This window comes from Alosa alosa, chromosome 24, assembly GCF_017589495.1.
Source record: "Alosa alosa isolate M-15738 ecotype Scorff River chromosome 24, AALO_Geno_1.1, whole genome shotgun sequence".
Classification (NCBI taxonomy): domain Eukaryota; kingdom Metazoa; phylum Chordata; class Actinopteri; order Clupeiformes; family Clupeidae; genus Alosa; species Alosa alosa.
Genome location: NC_063212.1, coordinates 3,206,084 through 3,223,627, shown reverse-complemented (window position 1 = coordinate 3,223,627; position 17,544 = coordinate 3,206,084). Strand labels below are relative to the sequence as shown.

The 17,544-nt window shown below is 42.9% G+C and overlaps 2 protein-coding genes across 4 annotated transcripts; one reads left to right on the top strand and one right to left on the bottom strand.

Annotated features, from left to right (window-relative positions):
• The first annotated feature begins 1,553 nt into the window (after window positions 1-1,553).
• On the top strand, window positions 1,554-7,870 carry tex261 (testis expressed 261). The gene is made up of 6 exons (XM_048235779.1): window positions 1,554-1,754; window positions 3,438-3,517; window positions 4,552-4,705; window positions 5,007-5,074; window positions 5,602-5,704; window positions 6,593-7,870. Exons 1-6 carry the CDS (start codon window positions 1,685-1,687, stop codon window positions 6,706-6,708), a joined length of 591 nt encoding a protein of 196 aa, XP_048091736.1. The 5' UTR covers window positions 1,554-1,684; the 3' UTR covers window positions 6,709-7,870.
• A 5,053-nt stretch (window positions 7,871-12,923) lies between these two features.
• On the bottom strand, window positions 12,924-16,402 carry ankrd53 (ankyrin repeat domain 53). Of its 3 annotated transcripts, none has more exons than XM_048236464.1 (6): window positions 16,300-16,402; window positions 16,018-16,121; window positions 15,550-15,749; window positions 15,130-15,294; window positions 14,608-14,728; window positions 12,924-14,392 (listed from the first exon to the last, which is right to left on the bottom strand). In XM_048236464.1, the coding sequence occupies exons 2-6, from the start codon at window positions 16,108-16,110 to the stop codon at window positions 13,817-13,819; spliced, it is 1,155 nt and encodes a 384-aa protein (XP_048092421.1). In that variant the 5' UTR covers window positions 16,111-16,121; window positions 16,300-16,402; the 3' UTR covers window positions 12,924-13,816. The 3 variants fall into 3 exon arrangements, with proteins under 3 accessions (XP_048092421.1, XP_048092422.1, XP_048092420.1); XM_048236463.1 differs by having other exon boundaries at window positions 12,925-14,392; window positions 16,018-16,187; XM_048236465.1 differs by having other exon boundaries at window positions 15,550-15,710; window positions 16,018-16,402.
• Window positions 16,403-17,544: the final 1,142 nt, after the last annotated feature.

Genomic DNA, 17,544 nt, shown 5'->3' with positions numbered 1-17,544 from the left:
TTATTTTTACTACCTCCAGCTTTCCTTTCCGCTTTCACCCAGCTGCCAGCAGTTGCAACCTGTTTCACCCTCCCAGCTATTTGAAGTGGTCTCTCATATGAAATCCTCCTCTTGCCACTCAGATGTTTTACCTTCACACCTGGAAGTCTTTAACATCATTTGCCCTGTTGTTTTGGCCATTATTAATAGCTCCTTATCTACTGCAGTGGTCCCCTCTAGTTTTAAGCATGCAATTGTCCAACCTCTACTAAAGAAGCCCAGTCTTGATTACAGCGACCTGACAAACTGTAGGCCTATATCCAAATTACCTTTTTGTTTCAAAGATCCTGGAAAACATTGCTCTCTGTCAGGTTACCTCTTATTTGAATGCTTTCAATATCTATACATTTCAGTCTGGTGTTAGATCACTTAGTTAGCACTGAATCTGCACAATGATATCCTTTGCTCAGTAGATAATGGCGCTTGTGCCCTCTTAGCACTTATTGACCTTAGTGCAGCTTTTGACATCATTGACCATAGCATCCTTTTAAATGTCTGGAGGTTGAAGTTGGTCTGCAAGGGGTGGTGTTGAAATGGTCCACATCATATCTGAATGATAGAACATTCTCTGTAAGATTAGGCATTAGGCTCTGGAAGATTTTAGGCCGTCTGCTATTGTCCCTATGCTCCCTCTTGGCTCCATCTTTCACAAACACAACATTTACAGTTTTTCTCGATCATTTTGATGCTTGTGTCAGCTCTGACATCACATTCTCAAAACAGTTAACACCCATGTCTGCACAAAAGCACTCTGGCCAAAATAACACATTTTGCTTGCAAAAGGCTGTTACTCTCTTAAAACACGCAGCAAAAGCGAATTTTGCCTTCAAACAACACACCCTGATATATTTTGCTATATAATTTATATATTTTCAACATTTGATATGTTGTCCGTGTCCTTTTGGTAACTAAATAAGAGTTTTACGAGATTTGCAGATTATTACATTCTGTTTTCATTCGCCTTTTACACAACTTTTTCTGATTTGGGGTTGTATGTCATACTAACTATACCTTATTTTAATAGTGTGGTTCAACAGACATGACAGAATTAGAGGTCAGTGGATGATTGGAGTAAGATGCCAGTCCAGTTCATGAGTTTATAGGCCATCCACTTTTTTGCTTCTGTAGCCAAGACCTTGCAGCCCATTGTTTTGCTTCTTGCATCTATACATTTCATTAATTCATTTAATAAAGATGTTATGCTACTGTATATTAGATCCTTCATATTTATGTCAGTGACAGTGAGCAAGAGGAAGTGACAACATCGGTCAAAATCAGATGATGTAGGCCTAGTCTAGGCCCATAGTGCTACTACTATCGCCCAAGTTTTAACATCTGGCAGAGAGAACAAAGTGAATATGTGAGACTTGAAAAGCATAATAATATCTGCATTTGTTGTGGTAAAACTGTGGCACTGTGGCTCTGCAGACAGACCATTCTCTGCATTAGTTCCAGTCCAAGCTACCTCCAAGCTGAGGAGGCGCTGTTTCGCAGGAGTTCAACCTAATGCCCTCTTGCTGCCGTCTCCTCAACGTCTGGAGGAGCAAGGGGAGGAACTTTGACCAGTTCATAGCAAAATAGCGTTTAGCACGTTTACATTTTTGTATTTTTTCATAATTGGTTGGTTTATTTCATATGAAAAGAGATGTGGTTTGTTTATTTATTAAGCTGGCTGTCGTTGGTGATACAAATATCATTTGTTACCCTTGCAATTGGTGAGTTTCGGTCCTCTGGAGTGGTTCGCCGGCTAGCGTGCTATCTTGCTAACAAGGCATCATTCCCTCCTGTTTCATCTCTTAACTGCCTAGCTAATGATATCTTGCTGTCTTTTAAAGTCATTTTTTGAATCGATCATGGGTCTGCATCTACAGTTAGCTTTATTAAAGTGGTTGGCATAAACCATGTCTAACTCTAACAGCTTTTGCTGCTCTCATGAGCTCGCCAAGTTGTAGACCGCACTAGCGACTTGCTAATCAGCTAGCAATAATTCGTTGTGCATTCTAAGCAGTACTGATACTAGATGCTAGCCTAAAAGCGTGAAGCTAATGCTTAGTGTGAGTTGGCCAAGTTTGTTGATTGGTTGTTAACTAACTAGTTATTTGAAGTCAAACAACGTGAATTGTTTAACAGCGATTATTCATGGTTGGCTAGTATAGACATTTAAAATGTTGCAATGCATTTGGTTGATAAACTAACGCTAGCCAACTGTCTTGGTTGCAAACCGTGCAGCTGCAACCAGTTTGACAGGTAACTAGCTAAAGGTAACATTGTAGGCTTACGTGGACATTTGAAAAGGGCTAGCGTTACTGCGTTACTACCTACTACCTAACTACCTCTTCATGGTCAGTAACCTAACATACGGATTACATAAGATTATGTTATAGCGTTTACTAATTGGCTACACCTACGGAGAAAGTGTCGTTATGATTTGCATGGTAAATGTATAATACCAATACTGTGACTGTCAGCTCTTCTGGTTTTTCACAACTGGGATGTACGTGTGTGGCAACTTTCATAGGAATGTCTTCAGAAAGCAGTTCCACTGTCCACGTTGGCAATGTTTATCACCTGTCACGTTCAGGTTAAATCAGGTCGTTTAACTGCCTATCACATGACATAACCACTGCTTTGAGCTGACAGTCTTATCTACGTATCTATGTGGCAGTTTGGCTTTATGAATCCGCTGGATACTTTACTGGGGGAAGACCATAATTAGTCAGAATAAGATGTCATGGTTAATCGTTACTCTTAATTAAAATGATCGTAAGGCACTTTAGAAAAAACATTCCGCTTGTAGAGCAGGTTGTCACTTCTCAAGGCATTTGGCACAGGCTTACATTACACAGGGCATCCACAGATGCTAGTGTGCCTCAGTTCACTCAGTGGATTCCTGGAATTGTCAAAGACGCATGTTTCGGGGCTTTCTTCTTCGGTTGAGCATTGCCATGTCACCTCCTGTTTAGTCGGGAAAGTTTCCAAACTGAACGTCTGGTCGCAGTTCAAAAGTGCAGTGTCCCTTTTACCTGCTCCCTCCTCAGCCCCATCGCAGCAGATCGCTCGTGAAGTGCCTTCGCGTGACGAGGACAGGGCTCTCTAGCGTGCAGGCGCACTGTCACCCACCTTTCTGATGTGTAATGTTTTGACTTATGTAAGAGCGGCTTGAAGTCAACTCCGCGGGGAGACTGAACGACTGTTCCCCTCATGTGGATTGGGGTGTGTGTGTGGGGGTGCGCGCACGCACAGCTGCCACATTTTACATTTTACTTTTTCATTCGTGTTTGCCTAGCCAGTACCTATGCCACTATCTTTGCTTGCTAGTGAGTAGGCTGTAACTAACCTAATTATCGCATACTGTGTTTCCTTAACATTTGGCTGATTTCTTTGTGTTTCCTTTCCAGCTGCGGGTCTTTATTACCTGGCAGAATTAATAGAGGAATATACAGTGGCCACCAGTCGGATTATAAAGTACATGATCCTGGTGGGTATTACCAGCAGAACACAGGACATTTCTCACAGTGTGTCACAATGAAGCTTTAAGGTGATGGTAGATGGGGTCATTTTTTGAGCAATGTTGTTGGGCAACCACAAAACAAGCTCTGTGTGTTCTGATTGGATAATTATGAGAATGTGCTCAATGATGATTAAGGTTCTTCAGAAAAAAATGTCCAAAATGGAAGGGAACATGCCTGAATAACAATATACAGGAACATTGCCCAATAACACTGTTCAAAACATTGCCTTGTCATCAACACTGTCTGAACGCCTTAGCATTTTTTGGGCGCTCTACATTTATCAGCCAGCTTGGGCTTGGTTTCTTTTTTCTTTTGGGAAAATGCTTGATTGCTAATTGACTTAGTGATGTCACTTGAGTGGACGTAAATTCAGATTGTCACATGTAGGTTTGTTACAAAAGACAATATCTACCCAATGTGTCCATAAACATTAGGCTTTTCTTTGTTCTGTTCCTGGTTGGTGTGCATGCATTATAATAGTATGTACAAAGGTTCTGGTTCTACACAAGAACAAGGTTTATGTTGAACCGGAAAACTTATCTAATCACATCCGCTTATCAAATGATAACATTGATTCTGACACATAGACAGTAGTACAGATACAATAAATATGCGTATATAGATGTGTATGCTATACTTAAAACAGTGGTATCTGTTTGGACCAAGTTGGATGCTAAAATCAGTGTTGATGGTTGTAAAAAATAATTTTCATATGCTTTTGTTTAAAAGAATTACTGCAGACTATAAAAACGGAATTTAAAAAGCAGGTTGACAGTATTACCAGTTTGCCCATCGCTGAATGGCTGTCAGAATCAATGTTATTGCTCAACAAGCGAATGTGATTAGAACGCTTTACAGGTTTAGCAATTTGACATTCGGCATGAACCGCATTTTGGGTGCTTAATTTAAAGTGCAAACTTCCATAGGTCTCTTGGTGGTGGATTTATGTGTTAATACCTTTGGTGTGTGTGTGTGTGTGTGTTTTTGTGTTTGTCTCCAGTTCTCCACAGGTGTACTAGTAGGGCTGTATGTGTTTGAGGGCTTCCCCATCTTTATGGTAGGGGTGGGGCTCTTCACCAACCTGGTGTATTTTGGCCTGCTGCAGACCTTCCCCTACATCCTGCTTAGCTCACCAAACTTCATCCTGTCCTGTGGTAAGTGCACGGACACACACATACACATCATTTATATATATTTTTTAAAGATTTTACATTTTGCTTTTACACCAGTTTGTACAACGTAACCTCCCTCATAGAGTTCCATGAGTAACTATTAGTTATTAGTTATTAGTAACCCAAACAGACACACCAGAGCCCTGGTGTTGAATTCAAACTGACAGTGCTCATTTGTGTTTGAACTAATGCTACTGTATGTTTTAGCTCATTCAGGCTATTTGTTATGTTTTAAAGATCTAAAGATTCATCTAAAATCTGTCTTCCCCTCCTTCTCTTATAGTGCTGGTAGTCCTAAATCATTATTTAGCCTTCCAGTACTTTGCAGAGGAATACTACCCCTTCTCAGAGGTGAGCATGGCTGTGGTAGGCAACTCTATACACTCACTGTGCATTTAGTCTGATTTGTTGGCTGTATTGGCCACTGATTGGCTGACTAGCTGTCTTGGTGAAGATTGCTTGCCATGAAAGAGGGCGATGATTATCAATGGTGTAATAACGGTTGTGTTGATTAGTGCTTGGAGTGAGTTTCCCCTCATTGATTTGGTGGTGATTAAGTCAGGTTTGCTTGATGCTAAGTGGAGTAGAATGTGTTGGGAATTCAATCTAGAATGTTGCTGCTAATAATGTGGTTGAAAGTGTTTAGTTTGTATAGTTAGTGTGTTAATGAACAGCAATATGTATGGGTAAATTATGACGTTCCATTATATTAGGTATCATGTATAAGATATTGTGGAGTTGATATTGTTTAGGTATTGTGACTCATGGGGTTTATAATTGATTGCCAGCAGGTACATGCAGATGTCACTGGTCATTGTCTTTTATCTGTCTGGTTACTTGATGCTAATAGCTCCCATGCTGTGTGTTGTGCTGTGCAGGTACTGGCGTACTTCACCATCTGCCTGTGGGTGATCCCCTTCTCCTTCTTCGTTTCGTTATCGGCGGGGGAGAACGTGCTGCCCTCTACCATGCAGCAAGGAGGTCAGTGTCTGATGGGTTGGAGATCGGAAGGGATGGTGTATCTGGTGAAGGAACAGAAGGGTTTTATTTTCAAGAGAGCAAAAGTCATTGGATTATATTTCATCTTTAGTAACACATTGACATAACTCTTAGGCCTGTTGTGATTGAGTTATTGTTATAGTCTGGGTGTCTATGTTGTACAATTTGAACACACACAAGTGATACTTTAGGAATGATCCAGTCTGCAGCACCCACAGAGCAGAAGGCATTTCTAAAGACATCCATTGACTCATTCATAATCCCAGGCTAATGATGGGCAATGGGCAGCGCTGACAAAGTCCTGTCAGTGCTGTGTGGTGAATTACCTGGACCAAACGTAAGTAGGGATTTGGCAAGAGCACAGGGCAGTCTGGGGTTTCTTGTGCTGTTTTAATAATGCAGCTGTGCCTTGTGACCTCCTCATGAGCAGTCTTCCTTACCTCATCACAAACCTGGAGTCGTGCGCATGTGTGTGCGCGTGTGAGAGAGAGAGAGAGAGTGTGTGTGCAACTCTGTGGCTGCCTGGCTGCATTGTTGTGACAGGTCAGACCTGTCCCAGGTGACAGCACTCTGGAGCAAGGCAGCTTTATGTTGTTGTGAGGTTTAGGGAAGCAGCGTCTTCAAATCGTTCAGGTCACAGGGAGCTAAAGTCTTACTGTGTTAGAGACCGTCATTTGACTGCTTTTTGAAGCATGTTTTTAATAACCAGTTGTGTTCCTTTGAGGTGAAGGCTTTCTGTTCTTAAGATCATACCTTTTTATAGATTTATTATCGTTGGGCATAGTGTTTGGTCCTAATGCTGGGGTTGCCATGGAGACACACAACGTTCCCTCACCCTTAACATCTGTGTCTCTCTCTCTCTCTCCCCAGATGATGTGGTATCCAACTATTTCACCAAGGGCAAGAGGGGCAAGCGCTCTGGAATCCTCCTCATCTTCTCTTTCATCAAAGAGGCTGTGTTGCCCAGCCGACAGAAGATGTACTGAACCCCTCTGAAAGGGCTGGTAGCGTGTGTGTATGTGTATGGTGCCTGGGTGTGTGTGTGTGTGTGTGTGTGTGTGTGTGTCTCTTTGTACAGGTAGGTGGAGGAATGGGGGGAGGTAGAGGTAGATCAAAGGGTAAGTTCTGCCACCTGAGAGGCAAAGGCTCTCCCTACTCCCAGGGGCTAAACAGGGTAGACTGTGATGGACAGCGCCAAACATGAGGGGAGTGGAGGGGGGTGGGGTGTGTATGTGCGGAAGGGTCACGGGACAGGGTCAGGAGGTCACAAAGGCGTGGGGGAGTGAAGTCCCTGAAGAACAGTGCGTCCAGACAGACTCTTAGCACAATGCTGCCAATTGGCCATCTTCTGGACTCGCCTCAATGCCGCGTGACGACTGCTGCCAAACTCGCTCATCAAGACGATGCCCACCCCCGTCCACACCTCGGCCAGGCGACACCTACAGTGGACACCCTCGCCCTCCAGCTACAACAAGACTCCATGTGTCACTTTTATATGGCTCGATTGTTGAAGTTTATGTGATTAATCAGAGATTGTATGTATGTATGTGTGTGTGTGTGTGTGTGTGTGTGAGAGAAAGAGATTGAGCGAGCGAGCGAGCAAACATGCATGAGAGAGAGAGAATGTGTAGTTGTTGGAAGTCCTGTGTGTGTGTGTGTGTGTGTGTGTGTGTGTGTGTGAGTGTGAACAAGTGAGAGAGATTTTGAGTTTGTTTGGATGCGATGGTGTTTTGGTGTTAGAGAGAGTGTGTGTGTGTGAGAGAGAGTGAGTTTGAGACTACCTGTGTATGATTGTATCAATAAGATTCCTGTGTACAGCTTATCTTTCAGTCATCGAGGCCACATAGGCTACATTTTTGGTTGTGCTTATCATTTTTAAAACTGGCATAAGTAAAACAAAACATAACATGGGAATGATTCCTTTTTTCATTCATTTCTGGAAGCTTAGAGGTGATCCGCACTCCACGTTCATTGTTGTACGTGTCGGTATGGGATGGGGCCATTATGGTCACACATGCACAGTAGTGTCTTATTGAGAGGCACAGTAGTGTCTTATTGAGAGGCACAGTAGTGTCTTATTGAGATGCACAGTAGTGTTTATGTGATCGGTTGGTAATAAATTGGGAGTTGAACCATACTATACTCAAACTGCTCATTGGTCCTGACTGATAAATGAGCTTACTGACATAATTGTTATGAATGGGCAAATAAACCCCCCCCCAAACACACACACACACACTAAACCCTAATGCTTTCAAATATATCAAGTCAAGCCAACTTTATTTCTATAGCACATTTAAAAACAACTGAGTTGAACCAAAGTGCTTACAAACAAACATAAAACAATGACAATGGTACAACAACAATAATAACATAACATGGGGGGGAAATAAATAAATAATTGAAATAATAAACAAATTGGTCAAAAATAGAATAAAGAGTGTGTGTGTGTGTGGGGGGGGGAAATGAAAGTCTTTAAGTTACACTAAAAGCAGTCAATGGTTGGAGAGGACTTAATATGTACAGGTAGACAATTCCAGAGTTGGGGGGCAACAACAGAGAAGTCTCTATCACCCTTAGTTTTAAGGTGTGTTTTGGGGATATAGAGAAGATTCTGAGATGAAGACCTAAGTGATCTTGGAGTGCTGTAAGGAATTAGTAGGTCACCTATGTAACTAGGTGCCAAACCACTGAGGGCTTTGAAGACAAAAAGTAAAATTTTAAAATTAACTTTGTGCTCCACAGGTAACCAGTGCAGCTTAGCCAACACAGGAGTTATATGCTCACGTTTCTTAGAGCCACTTAACAATCTAGCTGCTGCATTTTGAACTAGCTGAAGTCTGTTGAGAGTGGAGTGGGTCAGGCCTGCATATAATGAATTACAATAATCTAGTCTAGATGTTATGAAAGAGTTTCAAGATCGGAGAAGGACAAAAAGGGCTTCAGTTTTGCAATGGTTCTTATCTGGAAAAAGCTGCCACACTATTTACTTGCTTATTAAAATTTAAAGAGGGCATTTTTCAAGATAGAAACATCACTTGGAGGGCCAAAAATAATTATATCAGTTTTACTTTCGTTCAGTTGAAGAACATTTCTTGCTATCCAGCATTTGACGTCACTGAGACAGTTAAAAATATTCTCCAAAGAACAAATGTCATTAGTGTTAACAGGCAGGTAAAACTGAGCGTCATCTGCATAGCAGTGATACTGAATGTTATACTTTTTAAAAATTGAGTCAAGAGGTAGCTAGAGGGCCCAAAATTTCCATTTACTTTTAAACAAAAGCCCCTTAACACAGATAACTAACATTCAAGCTACTGTTCAAAAGGATACTATAATGACAGGTGAAAGAAGATTATACATTGACATTTCTTGTAACTTAAGGCATTGCATTTCCTTGTTTTTGGCTCTATATATTTTGTTCTGAATACTGTCTCCTAGTTACCATAGGGCATGCTCAACAACAGTTATGGGAAGCATTCTTTCAGCCTGGTTAGAGCCAGATTGTATGTGCATTCAGTGACCATGCGCCATATCCTACAAACTATGAGTCATGAAGGACAACTTTAGGACTGAGTATGTACTTATGGTTGTATTCATGATCAATTATTACTGTGAGTATCCAGGTCAAGTATAATAATCTTCAGTCCTTTTAGATAATGTACTAGTGTTTAAAATACATTCTTATCGGATGGTATATGTGCCTTTAGCACTGGAGGGCTAAATGGCTACATTGATTCCAATGGAATCCTAAAACTGGCCTTTTGACCTCCTCCTGATGACTGTCCACTGTTGCTGTGGCTGCCTCAACGTGACCTGACTGTACGTGCCGCTCTGCAGTCCTTTCTGCAGATTGGCTGAGCTGCAGTTCTAAGGTACATGTAGCACATTTGCCCTGCCGGTGTGAGGTTGGGCAAGGGTCAAGAGCCACAGGGGAGTGTGTAGTGCAGAGATGCACACACTCAGACACACACACACATGCCACTCAGACACACACACACACACACACACATGTCACTCAGACACACACACACACATGCCACTTAGACACACACACACATGCCAACATGGTGCTTTCACCTGGAGAGCCACTTAGTGGAGCGTGAGTGAGAGAGGGGAAGGGGGATCCCAGAGGGAGAGGCAGTGGCAGAGCAGGCAGACATGTGACCCAGGCCACAGTGGTCACGCTCTTCAGACTGCATAGGGCACACACACACACAAGAGTACACAATTTCATACACACAGACATATATATCTCACAAGATCACAGTACATTTACACTCCTCAGGAGAACCTGTTACTTCTCACGCAAACACACACCTCACAAAAACCAAGTGTTTCATGAACATACACTTACTGTAGACCTCTCAAGAACACTGTGCAAGAACACAGTCCATATTGCTTCATACGTATACCCCATAAGAACACAGATTCAGTACACAGCCCTTCACAAGAGCCCATGATTCAGCACACTAACAGCCTATACTACAACACATTAGTACCCTCACACATGCACTCGCCTGGCCGCCATCACACAAATGCACTGGACAGATAGATAAGCTGTAGAAAATGACACAAACACACCTCTGTTCACTTTGTCAGTTCACACTTAACACAAGCTCTAAGCGACGAGGCAGCACATTGTTCGTTCTTTTTCCTAACTGTCACTTTCCTCTCCTTTCTTAACCTCTCCCATTTCCACTTTCATCTCTCTCTCTCTCTCGCTCTCTTTTTCTCACCCTCTGTGTTTCTGTCTCACACCCTTTGTGGTTCCTTTATCAGGCATGTCAGCGGACAGCCGAAAGGTCACCCAAAGGTGTTGGCTCTTATCTCCTCTCTGCTCATCAGTGCAGTGGGTCGGTGCATAAGAAGTGTTTTCAGTTTTAGATGTTTCTGGAAAGTTTTTTGCATTTGCGCCAAATTAATTTGCTCAGCCTGTACGTCTAGTATCAAACCATAGGGATTTTTATTGGCTGACGCCGTGGACTTCATCCAATCACAGCGCTCTATTTTGTTAGAGAGTCTTAAAGGCGGGCTTAACAGGATAACGACAGTCCTGTGATGGTGAACAACAAGGAAGGTGGCTATAAGCTAACGAAGGCGGTTGTTTGAATCGGCATTGGCGTCAACTTTGGAGGAGTTGGACTTGTGCTTTTCTTTGAAAGTTGAGCAACACAATGCACTTAAGTAATTCCTTTCGAAGAAGGATGTATTTGCCGTTTTGCCGACCGGATACGGATATGGTCGTAGCGCTGGCCTATTGCATGCCTAGGCAGTTTGAAAGACAATTCTCTGCCCGCCCCTTGGATTAAGCGAGGTAAATGGTTCGATTCCAGACTATACATTTCAATGATATAGGATGGCCCGCCAGGCTAGTTCAATCCAAATATGTTAGTTACTTTGAAAAACAGTTGTTTCTCTGCGCTTCTGTAATTAACTATCTGGTGTGTCAACGGGAGAAGACTAATTGTAGAGAGAGAGAGGAGTTTTTACCGGAGCAACACAGATGTATAAACTTCAGATTTTATTTTAAACTTTAAAATAAAATGTTAGTTAGTTAGTTAGTTAGCTGTCCCACAAACCTGTACAGATATGTCCCATCCCATTCCATCACATATCCTCATGTACATACTATATTATTATGACCGCCGTGCAGCGAAGCGGCCATAATAAAAAAATGTTTTCGCATGGTCAATTTTCCGTCAAGGATTCCCGGGACACTGAAACTTGGTGGGCATGTAGCCCCACAAGGATAGCATGGAACCATCGTTTTCTGTTTTGATCTGTAGCCCCCCCGTTGGACTGGACCCCCCGAAAGGAGGGTAGGGCGGACACAGTTTTCTGTGAATATCTCAAGAACCGTAGGGTTTAGGAGGACCACCTTTTTGTATATGTTGATCTTAAGGGGCCATGTCAACCCATTCCATAACCACTCATTTCATATATAGCGCCACCTAGTTAAAAAACGAAAAGTAAAAATGAGGTGTTGTAATCGCAGGTATCTGTGACCTAACATGGTCAAAACTGCACGAAATTGGAAGTGTAGGATCATTATGACACCCTCTGAATACAAGTCAAGTTTTGTGGAGTTCTGTTCATGGGGGGCCATACAATAAATTAATTTATGTTACTGTACAAAACTGGCCTGTAGGTGGCCGGACACAGTTTTCTGTGAATATCTCGAGAATCGTAGGGCCTAGGAAGACCACCTTTTTTTGTATGTTGGTCTTAAGGGGACATGTCAACCCATCCCATTACCACTCAATTCATGTATAGCGCCACCTAGTTAAAAATTAAAAAGCAAAAAATTAGGTGTTGTAATCACAATATCTCTGGCTGACATGGTCAAAACTGCACAAAATTGAAAGTGTAGGATCATTATGACACCCTCTGAATGAATGCCAAGATTCGTGGACTTTCGTTCATGGGGGGCCATACAATAAATTAATTTATGTGTACATTTAGTGACCGTACACCAACAGAGTTTTCTGTGAATATCTTGAGAAACGTAGGGCCTAGGATGACCAATTTTTTGCATATGTTTGCCTCCAGGGGTCATGTTAACCAATTCCATATGCACACATGTGCATAAACAGATATTCACACACACACATACATTCACAGTAATCATACGTATGACACATACACACACAGTATAGACATATGTACGCATGCATGCACATGCACACACACAGGCACACCCACAAGCACATGCACACACACGCACGCCACACGCACACACACACACACACACACACACACACACACTTACACATGCAATTAAACAATTTCTCAGAATTATGAACAGGCAAGATGGGGGTGGGGTTATATAAAATGTATTTTACATGTGAAATCTATGAACTAATCATGTTTTGGTACTTTTTGTCTAGCAGATACCAGTGAGAATTGAGTGTGCATAATGCAATTCAGTGAGACAGTTAGAATCATATATGCCTTTCACCTTTTGTTTTTAACCAGCAGCCAGACCAGCAGATACCTTGACTTACTGCTGAATTACTGAAGCTAAGCAGGAACAAAGTAGGAAATGAACACAATTTGACAAGCGTGACTTATTTTTGTGAAAAAATGTGCTAGACTGGGCTGCGGTCATATTTTGTACCACTCTGCGGTATATCTAGTTACCCATTTAGCTGAAAGCAATTCACAACTTAAAAGCAACCCAAAGTCAGTCAGTATTTTATTTAACTGTACAAAAATGAAATATTTATATATTGGATTGGAATACATGCAGTCAATATATAATTGTCTGTTATAAGTGCCGACAAACAGGTGTGATCCGTTAATTACAGTGGAAGTTGGAAATTGTGTGAGACACTCAATTTCAATTTGTATAAACCTGCATCTGCTTTTGTTGGATTGTGTGTGTCATTGGACAAATGATCAAAGGTCTGTCTGAAATTGGTGTCTGTTCCAGATTTCTCTTGGCTGGTGCTCCTGCACTGTACCCTTCGTGTCTTGAGTCTAGTATGTGGGGAGGCCAACCTGTACTGATTCTCCTTTTCATTTGTGTACTGCCATAATTTCTATGTCTGCATCTTTCTATGTCTCCATCTGTTATTTCTGTCAAATGTATTGCACGCCACCAAACCCCATCCTCATACATATTTATTTTACATTCTAGCATAGCTAGATCCCTATGTATTATACATTTCTCCAGCATCATCTCACAGTGTAAAGGTTCTGCTAGTGTTCTCAAAGAACCCTTAAGGAATTATGTGGAATTCCGTAGGATTCAAGTTGTCTTGAACACAACCATACAGCATTTCTCCTTTGAGTTGCATTACATTTAATACAGCGCCACTTGGCACAGAGGTATGACAAGAGAGCTAGCCTGGTGTTAGCTGGTTAGCATGCTAACTTCAGTGGACATCAGGACAATGCAGAGCAACGGTATCTTTTTTTAACACTAGATCAAAATGGTTGATTCTTCATAGTCTGTAGCTATTTGCAGGTCATTTTTGAATGTAAACTCCATAGTACCTTTAAGTTTCGGTCAAATTCTCTGCAGGAAATCTCTCATGAGTGACCACTGTCATAAACAGAAACTGTAACTCGGAGACAGCAGTCCTTTCCCTAGTATTGTCCTGGTTTCATCTCCTCCACCAGGTGCATGGCGATTTCAGTCCAGGGGGACGCTCCGTTTTCTGGTGATGGACACCGGCGCCGGGGCAAGTCCAGCACCGAGTGGCTCTGGAAGTCCAGCGGGGACTCTAGGCGTGAGGGGTAGTCCGCCGGGAAGAGCTCCCTCTTCAGGGTGCTCAAGGGCAGGTCAGGGGCAGTCCGGGGCTTGTCCTCCCAGCACGTCTTATAAATGGTGCGGCCTCTGGGCTCTTGGGTCAGCGTGACGCTCCGGCGCAGGTCCGGTGGCGGTGCCACCCTCTCGGGGCGGGTGCTGGTGCCCACCCCTTGAGGTCGGCTCGTGGAGGCTTTGGGAGGTCTGTTGGGGTTTGGGGACACATTCCAGGCCTCTCGAGGTGCCTTAGGCTGACCTTGGTGCCGCTCCTGGTGTCTGGCGGCTGGAGGATCCGTAGAGGTGCACTGGGTGTGGTGGGGGAGCCAGCAGCCCCTCTCTGGCCTCCACTGCACAGGGACGCCCTTGTGTTTGGCCCAGGCAGCCACCCTCTCCTCAGACACATCCTGCCTATCAAACTGGCACAAACAAGGAAACATGCCAGGTGAGTAATCCTCGCTGACATAATGTAAGGAAGTGTATACTGTATACAGTAAATGTGCTAATTAATGTATAGAATAAGGATGTGTTTTTGTTTCCTGTCCATCGGTGGTGTGTGAGTGTACAGTATATGTGCGGTTACTGTACTGATTTGATTCATTGTGTAATTTGTATAGCAATAATAAGTCAGTACCTTGTCTTTACACTCGTTACGATGGTGCCAGAACTGTAGAGTCTCTTTGAGCTTGTGGAGCTTCTTCCTTTGCTTCACCTCTGTCTTTTTATCCTTCTGCCACATGGCATCTTTCAGGAACCTGACACACACACACACATGCATACACACACACACACATGCATACATACATGTGAAGTAAGGGAATTAAGCTTGCTCCTACTCACAGTATCAAGGACAACGTTTCTGTAACATCACATGCATGATGGATAGCTTGATCCTCTTGCTTAATTACAGTGGAACAGAGAGGGTGGGTGAGACTGACAGCTAACTATCAGATTGATCAGACAGACACATTAAGCACTATTTCAGAAGAATTGTAGAATTTACACTTCTGAGCTTAGAGATACAGTAATTACAGAATAGAGACAGCACAATCTAAAGTCAATTAATGACTTGGTCACAAATAAATTATGTTTAAAAAATAAAGACCACCATAAACTGGTAAACTGTTCAAAATGAGTGTGAGAGAGACCCACCCACCGTGCAACCTGACGGTGGCACCACAACTTGGCCATGTCCAGCGGCGTGTGCCCATTAATTTCCCTCAGGTGTGGGTCAGCCCCCGCCTCCAGGAGGGCCTGCACACACTCCAGAAGACCCTCAGCCGCTGCCTGGTGCAGAGGCGTCACACCGTCCTTTGTGGCCCTGAGAAGGACACGAAAAGAGGGTTGTACTAGTATTCCCGTTACATTAGAGAGAAGAAAGAGAGTGAAGAATAAAGAGGGTAGAAGAGAGATGTGTGAGGGTTTTAGAGAGCTGTAAAGACACACAGAAAGAGAGAGAGAGAGGGGCAACCATTCTTTGGGCAATGCATTTCTGGAGTCCAGATAATACATAATGTTTCAATTTGAGTGTGAGAGAGCAAAGGGAGAGACTGAGACAGGTGAAGTGGTTGCTAACGCATTGACTTGTGCTCCATGCATCAACAGGCATGATATGGAGGCCAGGGTCCACGGTGCGCTCTTTGGGGTGAAGACCAGGTGAAGCGGGGTTCGGCCCTGGGGGCAGCGGGCATCCACCTCTATAATGCCACCCTCTAGTAGAGACTCCATGAACTTGACCTGCCCATGAAGAGCAGCCACATGCAGCACAGTAAGACCCTGCTCCACACAGACACACACACACGCACACACTGTAACTGGCATTGTGGATTGTTGGTAAGTTACAGGCATGATAAACAGATAATATATTTTTGTATTGTTATTCATGCTGTGAACTGAATGAGTATATCAATTAGTGTAAATAATTAGTTTTAAATTTGTCACTTGGTTAATTCAAACACACGTGCCTAGTTCGGTTTTCTAATGGAATGTCGAGGAGTGTCTTTGCGAGGGAAAAGAGAACATGTCAGCAATAGCCTATACGCACCTGTCTGTTGCGCTGAGGCAGCGAGGTCGAACGTCGGAGAATGTAACCGAGCCACACAACATCCCCACATGCAGCGGCCTGCAGCGCATCCATGATCACCTAGCCTACAGTAAATACCCTGTTCAAAGCCCATCAGCCAACGGCGCCTGACCAACTCAACCGAGATCACCCTGAACCGTTTATGATCATATCAACAAATGACCACAAAACAAAACGATTAGACTAAAGGCAACTTTTTTTTAATCTTGTATTAAAGACAAGTATTTTGTTTAAAAGACTGACCTTAGTGTTAAGTGACGAATTTAGTGAAATAATTTGTTCTTTTACACTGTGTTAGCATTGGCAACCAAAGAAAGACACTATTAGGCCTACACAATATCCAATCTTTCCAGCTTGTTGACATTAGTTAGTGTTGGTGTTACCATGACACTTCCGCAACACCATTCCAAAAGAACGCCCCCTATGTGGCCAGAGCTCAGAGCTGTGCCATGTAGAGAGAGATCACCATGGTCCTGTCCGTAGGCTATGACATGTTCAGGGATTCAAGGAAGAAGCTTTCTTTGGCCTAGTTATTTTAAAATAAGAACGAAAACGTCTTGGATCATCTTCTGATTCATATAGGCTACAGACGGAACAATTAATTTAATTTCAGAAATGGAGTAGTCCTAAACCTAGATAGCCTCATCAGTAGCAGTGACATGCAGAGCCCATGAGGCGGACCAATAGAGTACTCTGACGTGAAGCAACTCCACTATTTCACTATTCCACAAGGCTTCCCTTCATTTGGCCACTGATGGAGAGACGCGTCAACTGGAGCTAGGCTATATTTATTTTGTTGTGTTGGTCTATATGCTTTTCTGTCATTCTCTCTACATCGAGGCTACATATTTACTTCTGCAGCTTGTTTGTTTGTATTTTTGTAAAAAAAAAATCAGATTTCGGAAGTTTGCAACCATTGTAAAATGCATGCTTTTGCGGAAGTTTCAGGACTTTTTCAAAGTCTATTTAGTCCATATATCTCTTTCGTTGACACAAAAGTTTTATTGCATTCAGTGGCAGATTTGCCAAGCAGCTTATAAAGTGTAGGCTACCATGCGGGAATTCTTCAAGAACTTTCCTTAACAGGTAAGGTGTTTGTAGGCTAATGAAGGAGCATATCAAAAGCCTACAGACACGGAAGGTCTAACATCAAAGTTACTTGCGCCGTGGACCTGAGAGGATATAGCTAATGTTTTGAGTAGTGAATCTCACTGGCATATTCCCGGTGGATACAGTCAAGTGAGCGTGGACGATGCATCAGGCAACCGCTGCTGTAAGGAGCTCCCTACGAATTGCGCTCAATACGGATCGACCTAATCAGTGTGTATAGTATTGCGCGTGACCATAGCTGACTGGGCTTTAGCGCACTATCCTTTCTCTCCATGTTTGGTTGCGTAATCAATGACTTAATCAGATTGGACGTTTAAAATGCAACGTTCAAATCAAACTCCTGTTCAATAGTATGGCCGAGCCACTTTTAGAAAGTCA